Raw genomic sequence first — 16,348 nt, 5'->3', positions numbered from 1 at the left:
TTCAGTCTTTTGACAAACATTCTTAGCATTACTTAAGAGTGCTTGCTGCAACCAATTGCTACATTCTTCTATAAGTTAATTAAAGTGCAAATAGTGGTTGTTAAAATTAAAACAACTGGATGACTGAGCCTTTTATGTTTTAACAATTACAAGATTCTCACTAAGGTGGAGCAGCACTTAGAACCCAATTAGAAAATGGAAGTTTCCATAAAACTGTATTAACGGTTTTTTCAAACTCTTGAATACATTAAAATAAAATACACAAACTTTTAGAAGACAGAAAACTACAGGAAAAAAAAGATTTATTGAATGTAAAACATAAATAAGAAAATATTTTTAAAAAGACCTACACCAACAGAAACATATCATTTCACAATGTTATCTCACAGCTATTCAAATAAACACATTCCCTGTGTCTAATCTGACAATTACTTGGTTGACTGGATGTGAGACCGTTCTTCAATATGTAGCATTTTCCCTTCATGGTACATTAACTAATCACAACAGAGATCACACACGGAACATGTTGAATATCTTCCCATTACTCATCCCGTGCCATTTTCCTTTGCTGCATCCAGACTGCATGTCATTCTGCTGATTTGCTAAATATATGTGTATAAGAAAAGCATGGTTTGTGTATACGGAGGAATGTATTGGATGTATAAACACACACAACTAAATCACAGAACTAGGTAGTTAGATATTGATTAATCCTCCCCACAAGCTTCTCATCTTTCTCATTTTTCATCTTCTCATTATGTGAGAGTTTGTGTCTGCGCACTCGTACCATGCTGGAATTTTGTTTATACTTGAAGACAAATCACAAACACCTTTATGTCATACCTCAGTGGCTAATAAAAGCTCAAATCTGTCTTAGGCAAGACTTAATCAAGACATTAATCACCCAGATATTGTGAGGTAAAGATAACACCACTGTAGATGCCAAGCACAAAATGTCTCTCTGCACTATTGGCACGTCTTCATGGATTATCAAAAGCCTCATTTGAGAGGGACATACATATTCACAAATTAATTTCATACTTTGTTTAATACTGCTTGGATGGGATGGTTCTGTGTGAAACACTGATAAGAGCCCAGGGGTCCCATTAAGCCTCTGAACAAAAAAAAAGGCACTTTTCTGAACCGTACAATCGTTATGCAATGTGTTTTTTAGGGAGAATAGACATGGTTCGGTTTGTTTACCAACAACTAGAGAACCACTGTTCCTAGATCCAAGATGACACTGACTGAAGGGTGTGACTCACATAAAAGGTTGCAATTAAACATCTGTCTGCTTTTTAGCACAACAAGAAGAGCCCTAGGTTTATAAAAACACGTCACTGTAAAAGCCATGACACCCCCGTAAGTTTCAGCTTTTGGTTAGCACCTCTTTTTGAGGAGTGTTACGCAATTTTGGTACTCGTTGGCCCTTGTTGGTCAAAAAGATAAGATAAGTTCATGTGGACCAAGCAGAGGCCATCTGCTTTGTTTCATATATGTATGAAAACAATGATTTGTGTCCCCTGCAGCAAGCGACATGAGTTGAAACACCCCTTTGGCCTTTGTTGAACCGAGTTATTTGATGTTGGTTTGGTGTTTCTGAGTCTCAGTCAAACAAATCTCAGTCGGTTAAAGGATCAAAGAGCCAGGCAGACTTGACTAACATATCTTAGCAACATTTACGCCCCTGCAATCGCCCTGTTGATAGTGGGTGGAGAGGGGGATGGCAGGTTACCATGGGGCTACATTTGTCTAACAAGGGGGATGCCTTTCAGCTTCAAATTCCCTACTGAGTACAATCCAATTTGTCTTGATCCTAAATAAAACTGACAGGTGCAGCACCAAGACAATTTTATATGTTGCCTCATGTCTTGTGAAAGCTGTCACTCATAGAAAGCCGCATGGATTGATCGCACAACCGCTGAAGCGAAGAGGCATGTTTGGTGTCTACTGGAAGTGATACTGCATTAAGCAGGTTTTCAGGAGTCAAAGGGTCATTTCTAACAGCTTTGTCTAACATCTGGTTGTTAAAGACAGAGATGAGCAGACCAAGCTTCTAAGCAGTCGGCTAGAATCATAGTTAAACAATGTGTGCTCAGTCGGTTTGTTCAATATGCCGCTGGAGCGCTGGATGTCTTTCCCATCACCCTAGTGAATTTTGACATGATGTGCCAAGCATAACCAGAAAAAACGAAGTGTCTAAATGTGGAGGGATTTGCATTTTTCATTCACACTGTCACACAGTCGGTTATAGATTTCATTGTGGAGAATAAGAAGATTTACATTATTTTCCGCAGAATCTACACAAATCTATCTAATATGACACTTAAATCCTCCCAGTGGAGCACTACTCAGCAAGATTAAAGAATAGACTTAAAGCATTTAAAAATAAAAATATGTCATGTTGTTGCTGCAGTCTCAGGCCCTAATTCTAAAATCTGATTACTGGGTTCTCAGGTTGTAAAATTAGACATCAATAATATTGTTTGGTTATATTCTTTAAGAAGTAAGGACATTTTCTCTAAATCCTTCACTCAGTTCATATACTGTATAGACCCATCTGAGCAATTATATTAATAGTCCATGTCTTTTCTTTTTACAAAAGTTTTTATTACAGATATAAAAAAATGTTGGCTCTGGTGCATTTACTGCATTAATGTGCACTGTTCTTGCCAAATAGATCACTAAATTAAAAAAGATCCTAAAGGGTGTGGAAGGCAAACAATGTCATACATCATTGAAAACTACATGTCCACATTCACTGCAGAGGTCCTTTAATCAAACAACTGTGTTTTCTTTATTTAGGTGAAGAAAACCTGTCTCCATCAGTCTGGTAAGTGTTTTTTCATCAGCTCATCTTTGATCAGTCCTTTATCGAGGACTCCCACCAGACAAAAATGGGTAAAGAGAGGAGAAAAGCCTGTTTCCCTTTGTTCCCCAATACATTTGTGTCTTTTCATGTCCCCCGGCTGCGTGTGTGTGTCTTATTCCTGTCTTGCGCTAACCTGGGGCCGCCTACTAACACACCTGCTTGCAATCAGCTCACAACCGGTCCTGGCTCAACACACCTGTCTACAATTAGCTAATCAATGCACAGTATATCAGCTAAGGCTTTACACTCATTGCCATATTTTGTACCATTCCCTCTCCCTTTAAAAATAAATATATATATTGTTGCATCTATTGGATAGTACAGCAGAAGATAGTGGGAGATAGCAAGAGCTGGGAAGCAGGGCCACAGGTCGAAGTCAGGCAGTTACTAAGGAATCTACTGGGGAGCCCCATCGTTCCAGTCTTATATGCTCAGGTCCGTATTTCAGTGACTCCAATAGAGTCTACAAATGTATTTGTCACCTAATGTAATGCATGTTGGTTTCTTTGTGCTCCAGAAATCCTATTCACATGCCTGCCTGCTTGCCAACTCATTCTCTCTGCTTCCTCTGTTGCCACGCTGTCGTCCAAATCTCCCTTCATCTCCTTCATGCCATTCTCAAGCCATTCACTCATGTTGGTCATCTTTAATTGCATACCATATGTTGTAGTTATACAGGAATACTTCCAACATACAAAACACCTCTTTCCACTGAAGCACAAACCATTGTCTGAATACTTTGCTGTTCTGTGTCTCTCTTGCTCTTTGTCCTACTTGTTTCACCCTCTGCTTTTAGGAGTGTGTTACTCAAATTATAACAAAACACTGTGTGGTGTTGTAAATAATACAGAGTAGAGATAAAAGCTGTGTGGCAAGGGATACAAAGCCAATCTTCTCTATCTCCTTTGTGCAGTACACCAGCTCAGCTGAACAGGCTACTTTATAAGGCTTAGTCAGTTTTTATGTGATGAATATTCTGACATTAAATAGAACTATTGTTTATGTGCATGCATAAAAACACTAATTATAGTATATTAATCTCTCACTCTCTCTCACACACACATACACTAATGCTCTATCTTATGAAGTCATTATTTATCCACCGGTTTGAGACCACATGAAGGCAACCAAATGTTTGGAAACATTGACCTTTTATCATTTTATTGTGTTGCACTGTTCAAGGAGCCTGTGACCTAAGATTTTCATCGTCATAACTACACTGTAGCTACGTACGTATGACTAATAAAAGCCTTGAACCTTGAATTTAACATCATTGGCTTTGGATGTCTTTAATGCTTGTATTAAAACTCATTTCACACAGGTCAAATCTAAGGTCTTCTTGAGCTCTGACTATTAAAATAGAAGGTGTAATTCTCTATTTCACCTCGACAGTAGCTGACACCTAAAATTGTTTTTCAACTGCTGTAATGCCGGTAATTTGGCGAGGCTGTCATTGATATCACCACTTTCTGTACTAAAGTGGTTCTCTAAACACGAGAAAAATACATAAAACTGCTTTCTCTCCCGCCGTTTCATTATTTATACACACACCGACTGTGTAAATGTGATGCGGGGTGATGACCTAGACAAGGAAAGTGCACAATCTAGTAGAACGAGTGTCTTCCTTGTGTCTGAAATGCTTTTTGAAGCGTAACAAAAACAAATTACACTCTCAAAGGAGCTGCCATTGCTTAACTTTAACATGTGTTGTGCTTAGCATGCTGCTGCATACTCACAGACTACAAGGTAAGCGGAATTTCCACTCAGTCAAGACAACTGATTTGAGTTCACCTTGAAGTAAGCCTCACAGTCACTTAGACAACAGAGCAGAATGGAGAGTGAGACAAATCAATAGTCAATTAAAGTTTTCTTTGGTGCTTGTGTTTGCAGTGACAGGATTTAAGAATCATATTATTGAATTTACATTTTTATTATGATAATAATTTACTCGACTCTCACTCAATGACAATTTTTCTTGAGTGTTTGGGAAATGCATGTAATATGCATGCAGTACTTTCCTACACTCTACCTCTATTAAGTGGGATTGTTATTAATGTGAGCACTTATTCAAACCCCTCCTCCCTCCGCTCCTTTGGCTGTGTAGGTCAGGAGCTTTTAGAATCAACTGGCACCAAGCCCTATTTGGTGCATTCACAAGCTCCTCTGATGGTCCTACTTCGCTAGTTGGAAGGGATTTTTCTAACATGTAATGTGGAAACAAATTGACCCTAAAAAGAAGATGTGCTGTATTTGATCGATCTGAGCATTTAAACAACACCTTTATATCTGGTACAAGTTTTTTGTTAGGATTTCAGTGAACAGGAATTGCCCTGTCTGGGAATTTATCAGGATATTCTGACACCACATGAATGCAACATAATTCGTATATATCCGCCCAGTGACTGTGAATACTCCAACAAGTAATAGGTTCTTTCTTGGCCAATACATTCTTCAATTTCAAGAAAATGTGGACAGTCGTTTTCCCCGTACTCTTAATGACAGATAAAAAGACTCAAATGAAAACATTACTTTATTGGCAGATGTTCTTTTTCGAAATAGGGAACAACTCAAGTTTATAATTTGAAATCATTTTCAGATTGAGAACAGGTTTGGACAAGCTTTCTCCAAAGTGCTAATCATTCCAAAAATATTTTGGCTTCATTGCATTCATCAGAGATAACAATAGACAGTGACTGCTTCAATTCCACCATCTGTCCTGCCAGGTTTTTGTGTTGGAGATTATTGGTACAGTTGCATGCTTAAAAGGGACATGCATAGAACTGGCAAGGCTTAAAATGTTTTGCACCATTGATCATAGTTTACCTGTCTAAAAATAAAACTGGAAAGTAAAGTTAATAGTTTATTCAAATTTAGGGACACAAATGAATTACAATCCATAAAGACCAAAACTTTGTTCAGATGTCTGTTACGATAGCCACCGAAATGAAAAATATATATAAATGTTTACTTGCCATTTGCTTTTATGGTCAGTAATTTTCAATGCACCCGGCTTCTCTCGTCTAGATAATTACATTTTGCATTTCTTCCCAAGTTTTCCTCTGCTCTTTAATAATCAGAAAAGGTACCAGTCAATTGAACTCGCTGATTAGCTCTTCTTTACTGCACCATCACCTCTCTAGCACCCATATGTCACCTCATGGCTTCAAAGCACAGGCATCAACATGTTCAAGACCGCCAATTAAGTTTATCTGAGTCTTATTGAGCCCAGAACACTACTATTGGGGTTCCCATAGGCGACATAGGCATAGTTATGCTATGCCATAGTTATAAATACAATCTGTATTAAATGCAGAACTTACATTTTTTACTGCCTTTTGTATATTTAAAAATCCAATATATTATTCCTTGAATCTTATCTTTTCAAATGTATCTCTGTGCCAACTTTAGGGGTCACAAGCCCTGCAGTTCCAACATTTACCAAAAAGTATTACCTGTCAAGGTTTATATTAATCAATTATATTAGTTGCCTACACAACCAACTGGCTAGACATATTTATAACAAACCTGATGCTTTATATTTATGTAACACTACAGATAATATGTTTAATTTGACATAACACTCATTTAGTTACTTCATTAGTTCAGTTCATAGTAGAGTTCCCCTGAAGCAGCAGAGTATAGGAGCATGTTTATCAGCACATTCGACAGAAACCAAACACTACTGACCTAAATGTCCACTCATATGTATGATTTTTACTTTTAAATAAAAACGGTAGACTGGAATACATTTAACAGATAAAGGATTTTGGAAATTGTAATATTATTTATTGTGGTAAAATTGTCGTAAGTGCGGACAGGATACGCAGCTGCATGTACTTGTTTCCAACATGGCGGATGTCGGCACGTAGAATTTGTTTTGGGATATAACATCACGGATTATCGTAGCATTTGGACTACGTGAAAGCTATTTGGTTCACTTAAATTCAGCACTTTACTGTTCTTGTTGTTTTACCCACCTAGTTAATTCGTTTTCACGAGAAACCGGGAGATGCATCGTCGTGGAGCGGCAAAGAAGGACCACAACAACAAACCAGTGAAGAAGAAGAAGGACGTGAGTGACAGTGATAAATACGCCGACCTCTTGGTGTTCGGCTATGCCTGCAAACTGTTTCCAGACGACGAAAGGGCTCTTTACCACGAACATGGAAAACATCTTATTCCATGGATGGGGGACAAGAACATCATGATTGATAGGTCGGTTGAACAAACTTAGACCGAAACATTATGCTAACCATCTATGCTGTCCGTTAGCCTGTTTCACAATTCAAGGGACCTCTTGGAGTTTGCCTTGCAGAAGCTGGAAATACCTGCAACTGGCGACTAATGTTTTACTTCCTGCTTGCTACTTTGTTATATGATGTCATGAACTGATACAAATGATATCTGAAGTTACTACAATAACATGTGAATATGCAAATCCCTGCCATACTTGGCTAAAATTAGCTGTGATGCTGAACTAATAATACACAACCAGTTGCCCAATGTATTAGTCACACCAGCTAAAACTAATGCAGTTTAATATAAAATGTATACAAACAAGGCTTAGCTACCAGTACAGTAAAACAGTCTGAACATAAAGATAACATTGTACATTTAATAAAGTTTCTGCAGAGCTATTTACTTGCATTAGTTTGGGCTGTGTAGCTCCTAAACCGGCAATAGTGTGTATTTTTGATACAAAAACAGAGCTATTTAAATCTCATAACCCAAAGAGACACAATTGTTAGCTTTTAGCAGGACTTTGCATTTTGACATGTTTGGGAGAATTTCCTTTGGAAACTTTAACTTCAGGCATACATAATATTTATCAATATGGAGTATAAAACAAAGGATGTTACTTTGTTGCTCTGTCCTTTTTTTAAATTGAGTTTTGCAGAAAATGCCTATCTGTACACAAAACACACAACCTGGGTCTTTATTATGCGTTGCTTATATCCTCAAGGCCAGAGCAATTCTAACCAAGACTAAAGTTGCAGCAGTTAAGGTGATTCAAAATATCACAATGCCTATGTGAAACATTGGGGTTTAACTATCCAACAAAAGGTTTAAAAGTGCTTACAGCCTACCAAGTGTTGCTTCAGGCAATGTACCAATGTTTTATTGCCACCTCCATGCAGCACAAGTATTACATTAGTGCATTTATTCTTTGAATCACCTCGATCTGCAGTGGCCCAACTTGTGTTTCATTTGTACAGCCTTTGTATGTGTGTCTTTATCACATAACCCAGTTTTTTCCCCAGCAAGCTAAGCTAAGGGTCCTGCCAAACCCCGAAAGCCAACTTCAGCCCCCCATTTCTTTGTCTTCATGAAGAAACTGCAACTGAGAAGTGGCGTAGAGGGACGAACCCTGGAAAATGTCGTCCATTTGGGTTCTTACGGATAGGTATTTATGTGCCTCGGGTTTGTGTGAATGTAACTCTCTTTGCAGATGTAGAAGTAATGATGAGTGTTACAGGGGGGAATTGAACCCTGTGAGGTAAGACTCAAGTTGCTTTGTTTGTTTCTCTTTTTGTTTTTCCTTTTCAAGTAGGGATGTTGGTTTGTAAGACTTGTCCAAGAAGGAAATAGCAGCAAAAAGCTTGCTAGGTATCTTAAGAGCACTATCGACAATTAAGCCCAAGGACTTAATTGGTGCATTATTGTGTTGTCTGTAATTTTTTCCTTTTAAATATTAAGTATTCTCTCATTACAGACTTACAGAGGTATTTAGAGTATTTTTGATGTAAATTGTGGGTTATAGGTCTCTTTTTCTTGGTAAGTAGGTCCATATTGTGTAAAGAAAAAGGCTTTGTCGACTTCCCTCTCTAATCCCTGTTATCACCCAACAGATACGATGGGCGTGGTCATTTACACGACCTTTCAGAGTATGACAGCGGGTCATGGAATACGTCCTACCAGCTGTCGGAGGAGGAGGCCAGGATCGAGGCGCTGTGCGATGAGGAGAGGTACCTGGCCTTGCACACGGACCTGCTGGAGGAGGAGGCCAGACAAGGTGGGAACACTGTTGTTTTGACATTTCACACACAGTTATGGCACATCTTAGTCTTAAGCTTCTCTTAATAGGTCACTGTCAAGTCTTCTCCGTTTTTGGTGCAGTTTCCCCTCTTGAAAAGGGACTTGAAACATCTACTGGACCTTTTAACTGGATTCAACTCCAATGACACAGCAACTGTTACTTTTTCAGTCTTTTATTTCAGTAGTTTACCTGACAACACATTTCCATGTAGTTCCTGAATGGGTCTTTTAGGTGAAAAACCTTTGAAGACAAGAAGGATGCATTAGACAACTTGCAATAGTCATTAAAATAAATAAAGCATGCAAACAATACACTGGCACTGCTGCCTTATTTACGAATATTTTACAAAATAAACTGTATGGTTATTAGGTTTATATCAGTTTGTTTTTTTCTGAAGTAGTCATGGTTTTTGACACTTAACAAAAGGAATTACCCAGTGTCCATCGATCATCAGTCATTGCAAATCAACCATTGCTGTTAGTATTTTCTGTGTACATATACTTTATATTCTATATGTGTATATATACTAATCATTAACCAATCCAACATACAGAGGGAAGTGTATCTGCTTAAAACATGGCCCACAAGAAATGAGCTTCAACATATCCCTCTCTTGTTTAATTGCCATATGATAGTAAACTTTGCAAAAATATGTTGTTACTTTCTTACATCCCTCCTCCAAATCTTTTTTTATCATCCATGTATGGCTCACTTTTAAAGTTCAATTATCAGTGTCTTCTCGGGAAGTCAGTGTTCGTATAAGTGTGCTGAAAATGTTTAAACTCAGTGTCCTTATTTAAGACTTTTCCCCCAGACTAACACATCACAATAAACCTACGACTCGTCTGTACAGCCAGAAAAGCAATTGCTACATACTTCAATCTAGGCTTCCTAACTAAATCTCTTTTCCAGGAGGAATTTTCGACATCCCCTTTTGTGGCCCTTTCAGCTTTCCATCTCTTTAAAAAGGACTGACTTTGACTCAGAGCTGCACTGCTGCCATTTCTATGGAAATCACTTTCAACTCTTGGATGCTTGCATCTCACGTTTTACATTATAATGAAACGGGCTGTTTTGATGACAAAGCACCCTTCTAAAAGACACACTTAATGACTGTAATTTAATTTATAAGCCACAGTTTTATGTGAAATATGGCGTCTTGTGCCCAAACTGACAGGACAGAATGAGTCCGATAATGATTTTTGTCACACACACACTCACACAATCCCCCAGGCTGGTTTGCCCTTGAATTTGGAGAACTGACCCCATTCACTTAGGCTATTACCCATCTGTCCATGGAAGGGACAGCAGGAAAAGCATCGGAAATATTGATATTTTTAGTGACAATTTTGCCCTTGCTCCTTTTAATAAAGATAAGGTTCGCTATGAATTTTAATAGAAAAGGGGTAGTCTCTGGGGCCAAATAACCATGTATATTTTTCCAGCAACCACACAGTTTTCTCTCTCTGTCCTCTCTTATTATCACCATGTTTTTACAAGATGAAATAACCGTCATGGCATTGAAATAGAAAATCACGGTGTGTTCCTGCAATCTGATTTAAAAAAAGGATGACCAACATCGTATCTGTTTGTTGCTTGCTTTCCACAGAGGAGGAGTACAAACGTCTGAGCGAGGCTCTGGCAGATGAAGGCACCTACACAGCAGTGGCCTTCAAATACAGCGCTGACTACTACGACCCCTCTCAGCCCACCGAGGAGGAGGAGGCTAACAGAGAAGCCGGTGAGAACACAAAACACTCTCAAACTGGCCTAAGCATTCAGATACAAAAAACTGCTTTTACTGGTAGATCTAATTCTGCAAATATCAAGGCCTTGCACAAGTTGATTTTTTTATTAAATCAAATGATTGGTTATTCAAAGTAATCACATCACTGTATACTGTATATGGGTGTGATCTGTACCCTGTCTACATTTCTAGCTGCTTCACTTTTTTAAATGTTCAGCCGGATATGAGAAAGTCCTTTCTAATCCTTTTTTTCATTTATTTATTTCTTTAAACTATTCTAATCCATGCGGCCATCTGCGCATACACGTTCTCCAGGGGGATGCTGGTTTTGAATTTCTGTCTGCAGAGCACACAGTGAACGTGTGAAACATATTTATGTTTAGTTCAATATTACCCAACATGACCATAAAGGTTTATTATAGCTATTTGTAACAACCATCTATGGAGCTGAGGTTGTAGCACACAATGATTTTATCTGTGAACACTGGATTTTGCACATTTCTGTTTTGGGTGTCATCCATTGATCACACACACACACACACACATACACATACAGTCTATGACACATACACATACACACACACACACAATCCTGCAACTTTAAATATTTGATGAGGAAATAGCTGGAAGCACTTTGTCCCGTGGCCTGACAGTTAAGCAGACTAGATTCCTCTCTCTCTTTCTCTCTCTGGGGAGACTGCAGAGCTGAATGCAGAGTGTGAATACACCTGCCAAAGCTCCAGATACCAGAGATACCGTTTCACACTGGTCATTACAACATTTTAACGCTGGTTTAAGTTGAGCCCCTGCTACCACTTTTGTTTGCTGATTTTTGTCCTTGGTCTTTTAAGTCTTTGACATGATCACACATTCAAAATCATGAACAGTCAGTCCCCCACTGCAATGCAAACCTAAAAGAAAGTGTTCGGGCTGACAGATATGACGACAATTGATCACAATATTTATCCAAATTGTCTCCAATTATATCCTGAGTGAAAGCTAAAAAAGCCAGAAGGTTAATTGCAGTCTAATTTATTATCAGTTGTCACTCTGTTCATGACAATTATTGTAACCGTTTGTGTAAAACCCAACACTGATCGTTACCATCATTTTACAATACAGACAATAATTTCATATCCTGATCCAAAAAAAAGAAGCAATTAGCTGAATTTATTCTTAATTTACATACTCCACCTTCACTGAAATATCTGAATTCCACATCATTTGACCTATGTGGTTGTTGAGTGTTTTGTTTACCTGTAAGGAGCTTCTGAGTGCATGTGTGGCCATACTGTAGCTTTTTAACAGTTTGTGATTCAGCCAGAGGTTAAATGGAAAATGTGCTTTTATTTAAAAGTCAGAGTACATCCATTTACTAAAGTGTGATAACCATTGAGATTTACATAATATGCCACTTTACAATTAGCAGCCAAACACAAGCTAGTCGACCATGATAATGATCCTGTTATATAAGTGAGGAGGTTATTTAAAGAGAGCGTCCTTTTTGAAATTGGGGCACAGTTTGGAAGTACATTATCTAATCACTTAATTGAAGTTGAGAAGGGGACATTAGATCTAGTGAACACATGGGTATCGTGAAGCTTTTAGGCCATGTCGAAAACATCTGGTATCGAAAGTGAACCCATTGCACACCATACACTACAAGCCAAATTACATTTTTAGCAATTGTGGGAAGGCTGATTTATTTTCCCCCTGTAGATGTTATGTGTTTTAATTCCTATCCTTCCTTACGGCCCGTCCACACGGCAGCGTGCGTTGCTTCAACGGAGACGCTTCCCATTCCCTTTGAATGGGGTGACGTCAGGCTTTGCCGAACTGCATTGTGTTCCGTTGCGTCGCTTTGCTCCGTTGCTCGCTTCAAAAGTTGGGAAAATTCAACTTTTCAAGATTCAACGGAAGCGTCAGCCAATCAAATCATATGCCAGTACAAGCGCTAGCAATCAAACCGCGTGCTTGTGTGTCCAGGGCGGGAGATTAATGTGATTGGTTGTTGGTCACGTGCCACCGGCAAGGTTCAACGCACGCTGCCGTGTGGACGTGCCGTTACTGTGCAAACTCCCTGTAGTACAACATTTCAAATGGTAATTCAGTTTCCATCTGTGCAGATAAAGGTAAATGAAAGAGCATGAAGATATCTATCTGTGGTACATTTTGTATAATGGATGAAATGTTGACGATCATGGGGTTCGGACACTCTTAAATACTGTTTTAGGCATGCTTTATCTGAAGTCACTGCTCCACTGGGAATATATCCAGCAGGGTATATTTACATGTTATTACAAAAGAGTTAATCCTCTTCTTTTGGTCTTAAATCTCTTCACATGCTCAGAAGAGGCGGAGGCTGAGGAGAGTGAGGAGCCGTTCGTCGCTCCCCCAGGGCTCACTATCCCTCCCGATGTAGAGCTGGTGAGTCTTAAATATCCAGATGGCTTATTGTTGTTTATGTTCTGTTGTGCTCTTATACACAGTAAAAATACTCAACATATAAACGTGCATATGTTCAGTGGTTTTGCACAATGACAGGAACATTTAGGCAACTCGTGAACACTTCCAAATCAACTTTTTGGATGTTAACAAGGGCATGATGGGGAAATGCCTGGCTTTCCCCTTATTTAGGAGCGGATTGGTTTAGGCATGTTTTTGACTGAACAACATGAACATTACTTAGCCTATGAACATCATATATACATTCAGTATGTGTATATAAACATAACATACATATATAAAATCCCATAACAGTTTAGATTTAGCATCAGAAGGTCTAATAGAAAAACATTTCAGCAAAATCTCGGAAACTAAAACTGTACAGGGTTTCCATGACAATCCAATCAATAGCCATTCAAGCATTTACTATGTGAAATAGCACCTGTTCTTTTCCCCCTTCAACTGAAAAGCCTATGTCATTAAAGTGTATTACTTTGTATGTATTACCACACCTCTGCTACAAAACGCCACATATTCACTCTATGTATACATATATCTCTCCACATACAGGCTTTACAATCATATAACATACACTGTTACTAACAAGATCAAAACATTTAAATTCATAGCTGTTGCTTTTATTCTGGTAGTTTTCTTTTGTCAGACAATCTTCCCTCAGGCCCGCACCCAGAACCCCCAGTGACCCCCTTACGCTGACACTTTGTTATGCATGAGGAGAGATAGACAAGCTTTAATGTTATGGCATGTGTACACTTTCAGAATATAGCAAGCTGGTTACAGAACAGCCACAACACACATATGCATTCATACACTGCATAACATGGATGCTGCACATGATATGCATATACTATTACTGTCTACTCCCTAGATTGTCAGGAGATATCCTTCTCTGAATACATTTCCATGTAATGTGTCTTTGACATGCAATTCCCTTGTTCTAATAACCAAAGGTCTTTGGCCCAAATCTAACCTGTACATTGTGATGCATCTTGGACAACTAATTACAAAGGATATTCATATAAACAAGTTGAATGCAGTACACATTGCATACATTGTTTATATTGATTGTTTTCTCTATTAAACTCAAGGTTTTTTACTAGATAGCCGACAGTGCCCACTACAGAAAATACAATTTGTCACAAAAGAGAAATTGAATGCAACAACGGTCCTAGATCAGATTGGAAATGAAGCCAAGATGAGATTCTGTGCGTAAATGAGATAACACAAGGCAAATACTGGCAATCCTATGACCGTTACACGTTAGTTACGTCTTGCTTTAGCGCAGCAACACAAGCTCAGTTATACAGTCGTGTCAGAAGATTCCTTTTTCTTGGGTATATCACAACATAAACACGTATTAAAACGCCCCCTTTTTACCTAATTGCTAGTCCATAAAGCGAAAGGCCCTTGTATGTCAGGAAGTCCTGGGCAGCATAGAACACAATAATGTGCAGTTACTGTTAAACTCTGGCATCTTTTTGGCTGCTTTCCTGAAAGGTAGTATTTAGTTATGACTTTCATCATGATGAGATATGTGTGTTCTTGTTTTAAAATTGCGGCACTTCTCTGCACTCTCTAGGTAATGACAACGATTAATCATTAAAAGCAAAGAAGAGGGACAATAATGAATGAATAAATGACTATTTCTTGTTCTGCTGATTTCCTCTTCATGTGTATTTAAGATTAATGTCGGCACAGATGAACATAAGAGTGGCCTGGCATGAAAATGCCTCAGAGCCAAAATGGGCTTGTGTCCTTGGTTTTAAAGAAGCCATTTATACACTGTGCATTGCACCCTAATGTTATGTGCAGCTGTCTGGTTCTCTCACGCTTATGTGTGGTACGCCTGCTTATTATTTTTCACTTTTGGTAATGAGCTTCTACAGATGAAAAATGATCATATAAACTGACATATATAGATGTCAGTTAACACTCGTGCTAATTCTCCTGCCTTTTTCTTCCTAGCCTGCAACCATCAAGACCCATAACATCATCGAGAGGACGGCGAACTTTGTATCCCAGCAGGGGGCTCAGTTTGAAATAGTCCTGAAGGCCAAGCAGTCTGGTAACTCCCAGTTTGACTTTCTCCCGCTTTCGACCATTACCTCACCCGTATTACAGACCACATCCTGCGGGCCATGAAGGAAGGCCTATACAACTTCCCTCCAGAAGCAGGAGCAGGGTGAGTTACACAACGCCGTCACTGAAAGCATCTGGAGGTGTCGGAACAAGTCCTACACCCAGTGTGCTTATTACTTTGTCTCTTGCATTCCTTGCTGTAGATTCCAACTCTGATTCAGATGATGATGGGGATGGCAGTTACCTCCATCCCAGCCTGTTCGCCCCTAAAAAGGTGCTCTCGCCTGGAGTGAGCTTGTGAAGGTAATATAAATAGAATGTAGGCCACCCAGTGTGGAGCTTTACCTGTTTGGATACATTTTCCTCCTCTTCAATTTAGGCTTTCTTAACTGCAAGGCCACCACTGCCTGCCTGCCATTTCAATTACATGCTTTTAGTACTTCACATTCCCATTACTACATTCTCTAATAACTAGTCTGTTTTTCCCTGTCTTCATGCTGTTAAGTGTTTTGTTAGGTTCTTTCATGTGCATTGCCAGCACAGAGCCATTAGTCTTCACCAGAGCAGCAAGAATTGGAAGTATGTCTTTTGAAAGAGAAACATAATGAGCTCCTTTTTAATAGCAAGCTGTCTGATAGTTGCCTCCCATCAAGAAGGCTTTCTACTTTCAAATCAGCTACTAATTTTCTACTAAGGATTCACAGTTCATATATTACTGGGTTAACTGCTACATTCTGTATATACTGCACTGCAGTTAATATTTTATGAGTTCAGAGAGATTTAAATGATTACTGTAAAATTGGTCTTATCTCATGTTGTGTGAAGTTTCTCTAAGGAGAGGTGTCATGGCCATTTCCACTGATCATAATTCCATTGTTTGAGGTCTACTAAATAGATTTATACTGTGCAATTTTCCAAACTCACATTGGTTTCTCATACAGCATCTCTGTAAACTACGTGTATTCACTGAATTTCACTCTCTCTGCCTTTACGGCTCGTTGTAGCTCCAATAGCTTCAGCCCCCACCCTCCCTGTGAGCACAGTGTGCTCTGATTGGTCGGGACGTTTGTGAATCGCGCTGAGCTCCGTGGAGGTGTTGTTTCCTTGTTTAGGATACATAGCGAAACACAGCCAAACTCATCCTGAG

General features: G+C 38.9%; 1 protein-coding gene across 1 annotated transcript in view; it reads left to right on the top strand.

Annotated features, from left to right (window-relative positions):
* The first annotated feature begins 6,714 nt into the window (after nucleotides 1-6,714).
* The window catches only part of sfswap (splicing factor SWAP), a 49,095-nt gene continuing 39,461 nt past the window's right edge, over nucleotides 6,715-16,348 (top strand). Inside the window, 9 exon segments of the mRNA XM_034123306.1 lie at nucleotides 6,715-7,087; nucleotides 8,722-8,885; nucleotides 10,519-10,650; nucleotides 13,007-13,083; nucleotides 15,088-15,210; nucleotides 15,213-15,280; nucleotides 15,282-15,304; nucleotides 15,405-15,498; nucleotides 15,718-15,727. Coding sequence (XP_033979197.1) covers nucleotides 6,882-7,087; nucleotides 8,722-8,885; nucleotides 10,519-10,650; nucleotides 13,007-13,083; nucleotides 15,088-15,210; nucleotides 15,213-15,280; nucleotides 15,282-15,304; nucleotides 15,405-15,498; nucleotides 15,718-15,727 — 897 coding nt within the window. The 5' untranslated portion in view covers nucleotides 6,715-6,881.

Source organism: Trematomus bernacchii, unplaced genomic scaffold, assembly GCF_902827165.1.
Source record: "Trematomus bernacchii unplaced genomic scaffold, fTreBer1.1, whole genome shotgun sequence".
Lineage (NCBI taxonomy): Eukaryota > Metazoa > Chordata > Actinopteri > Perciformes > Nototheniidae > Trematomus > Trematomus bernacchii.
Note: the sequence above shows the minus strand (reverse complement) of the source record. Positions and strands in the feature narration are given on the sequence as shown.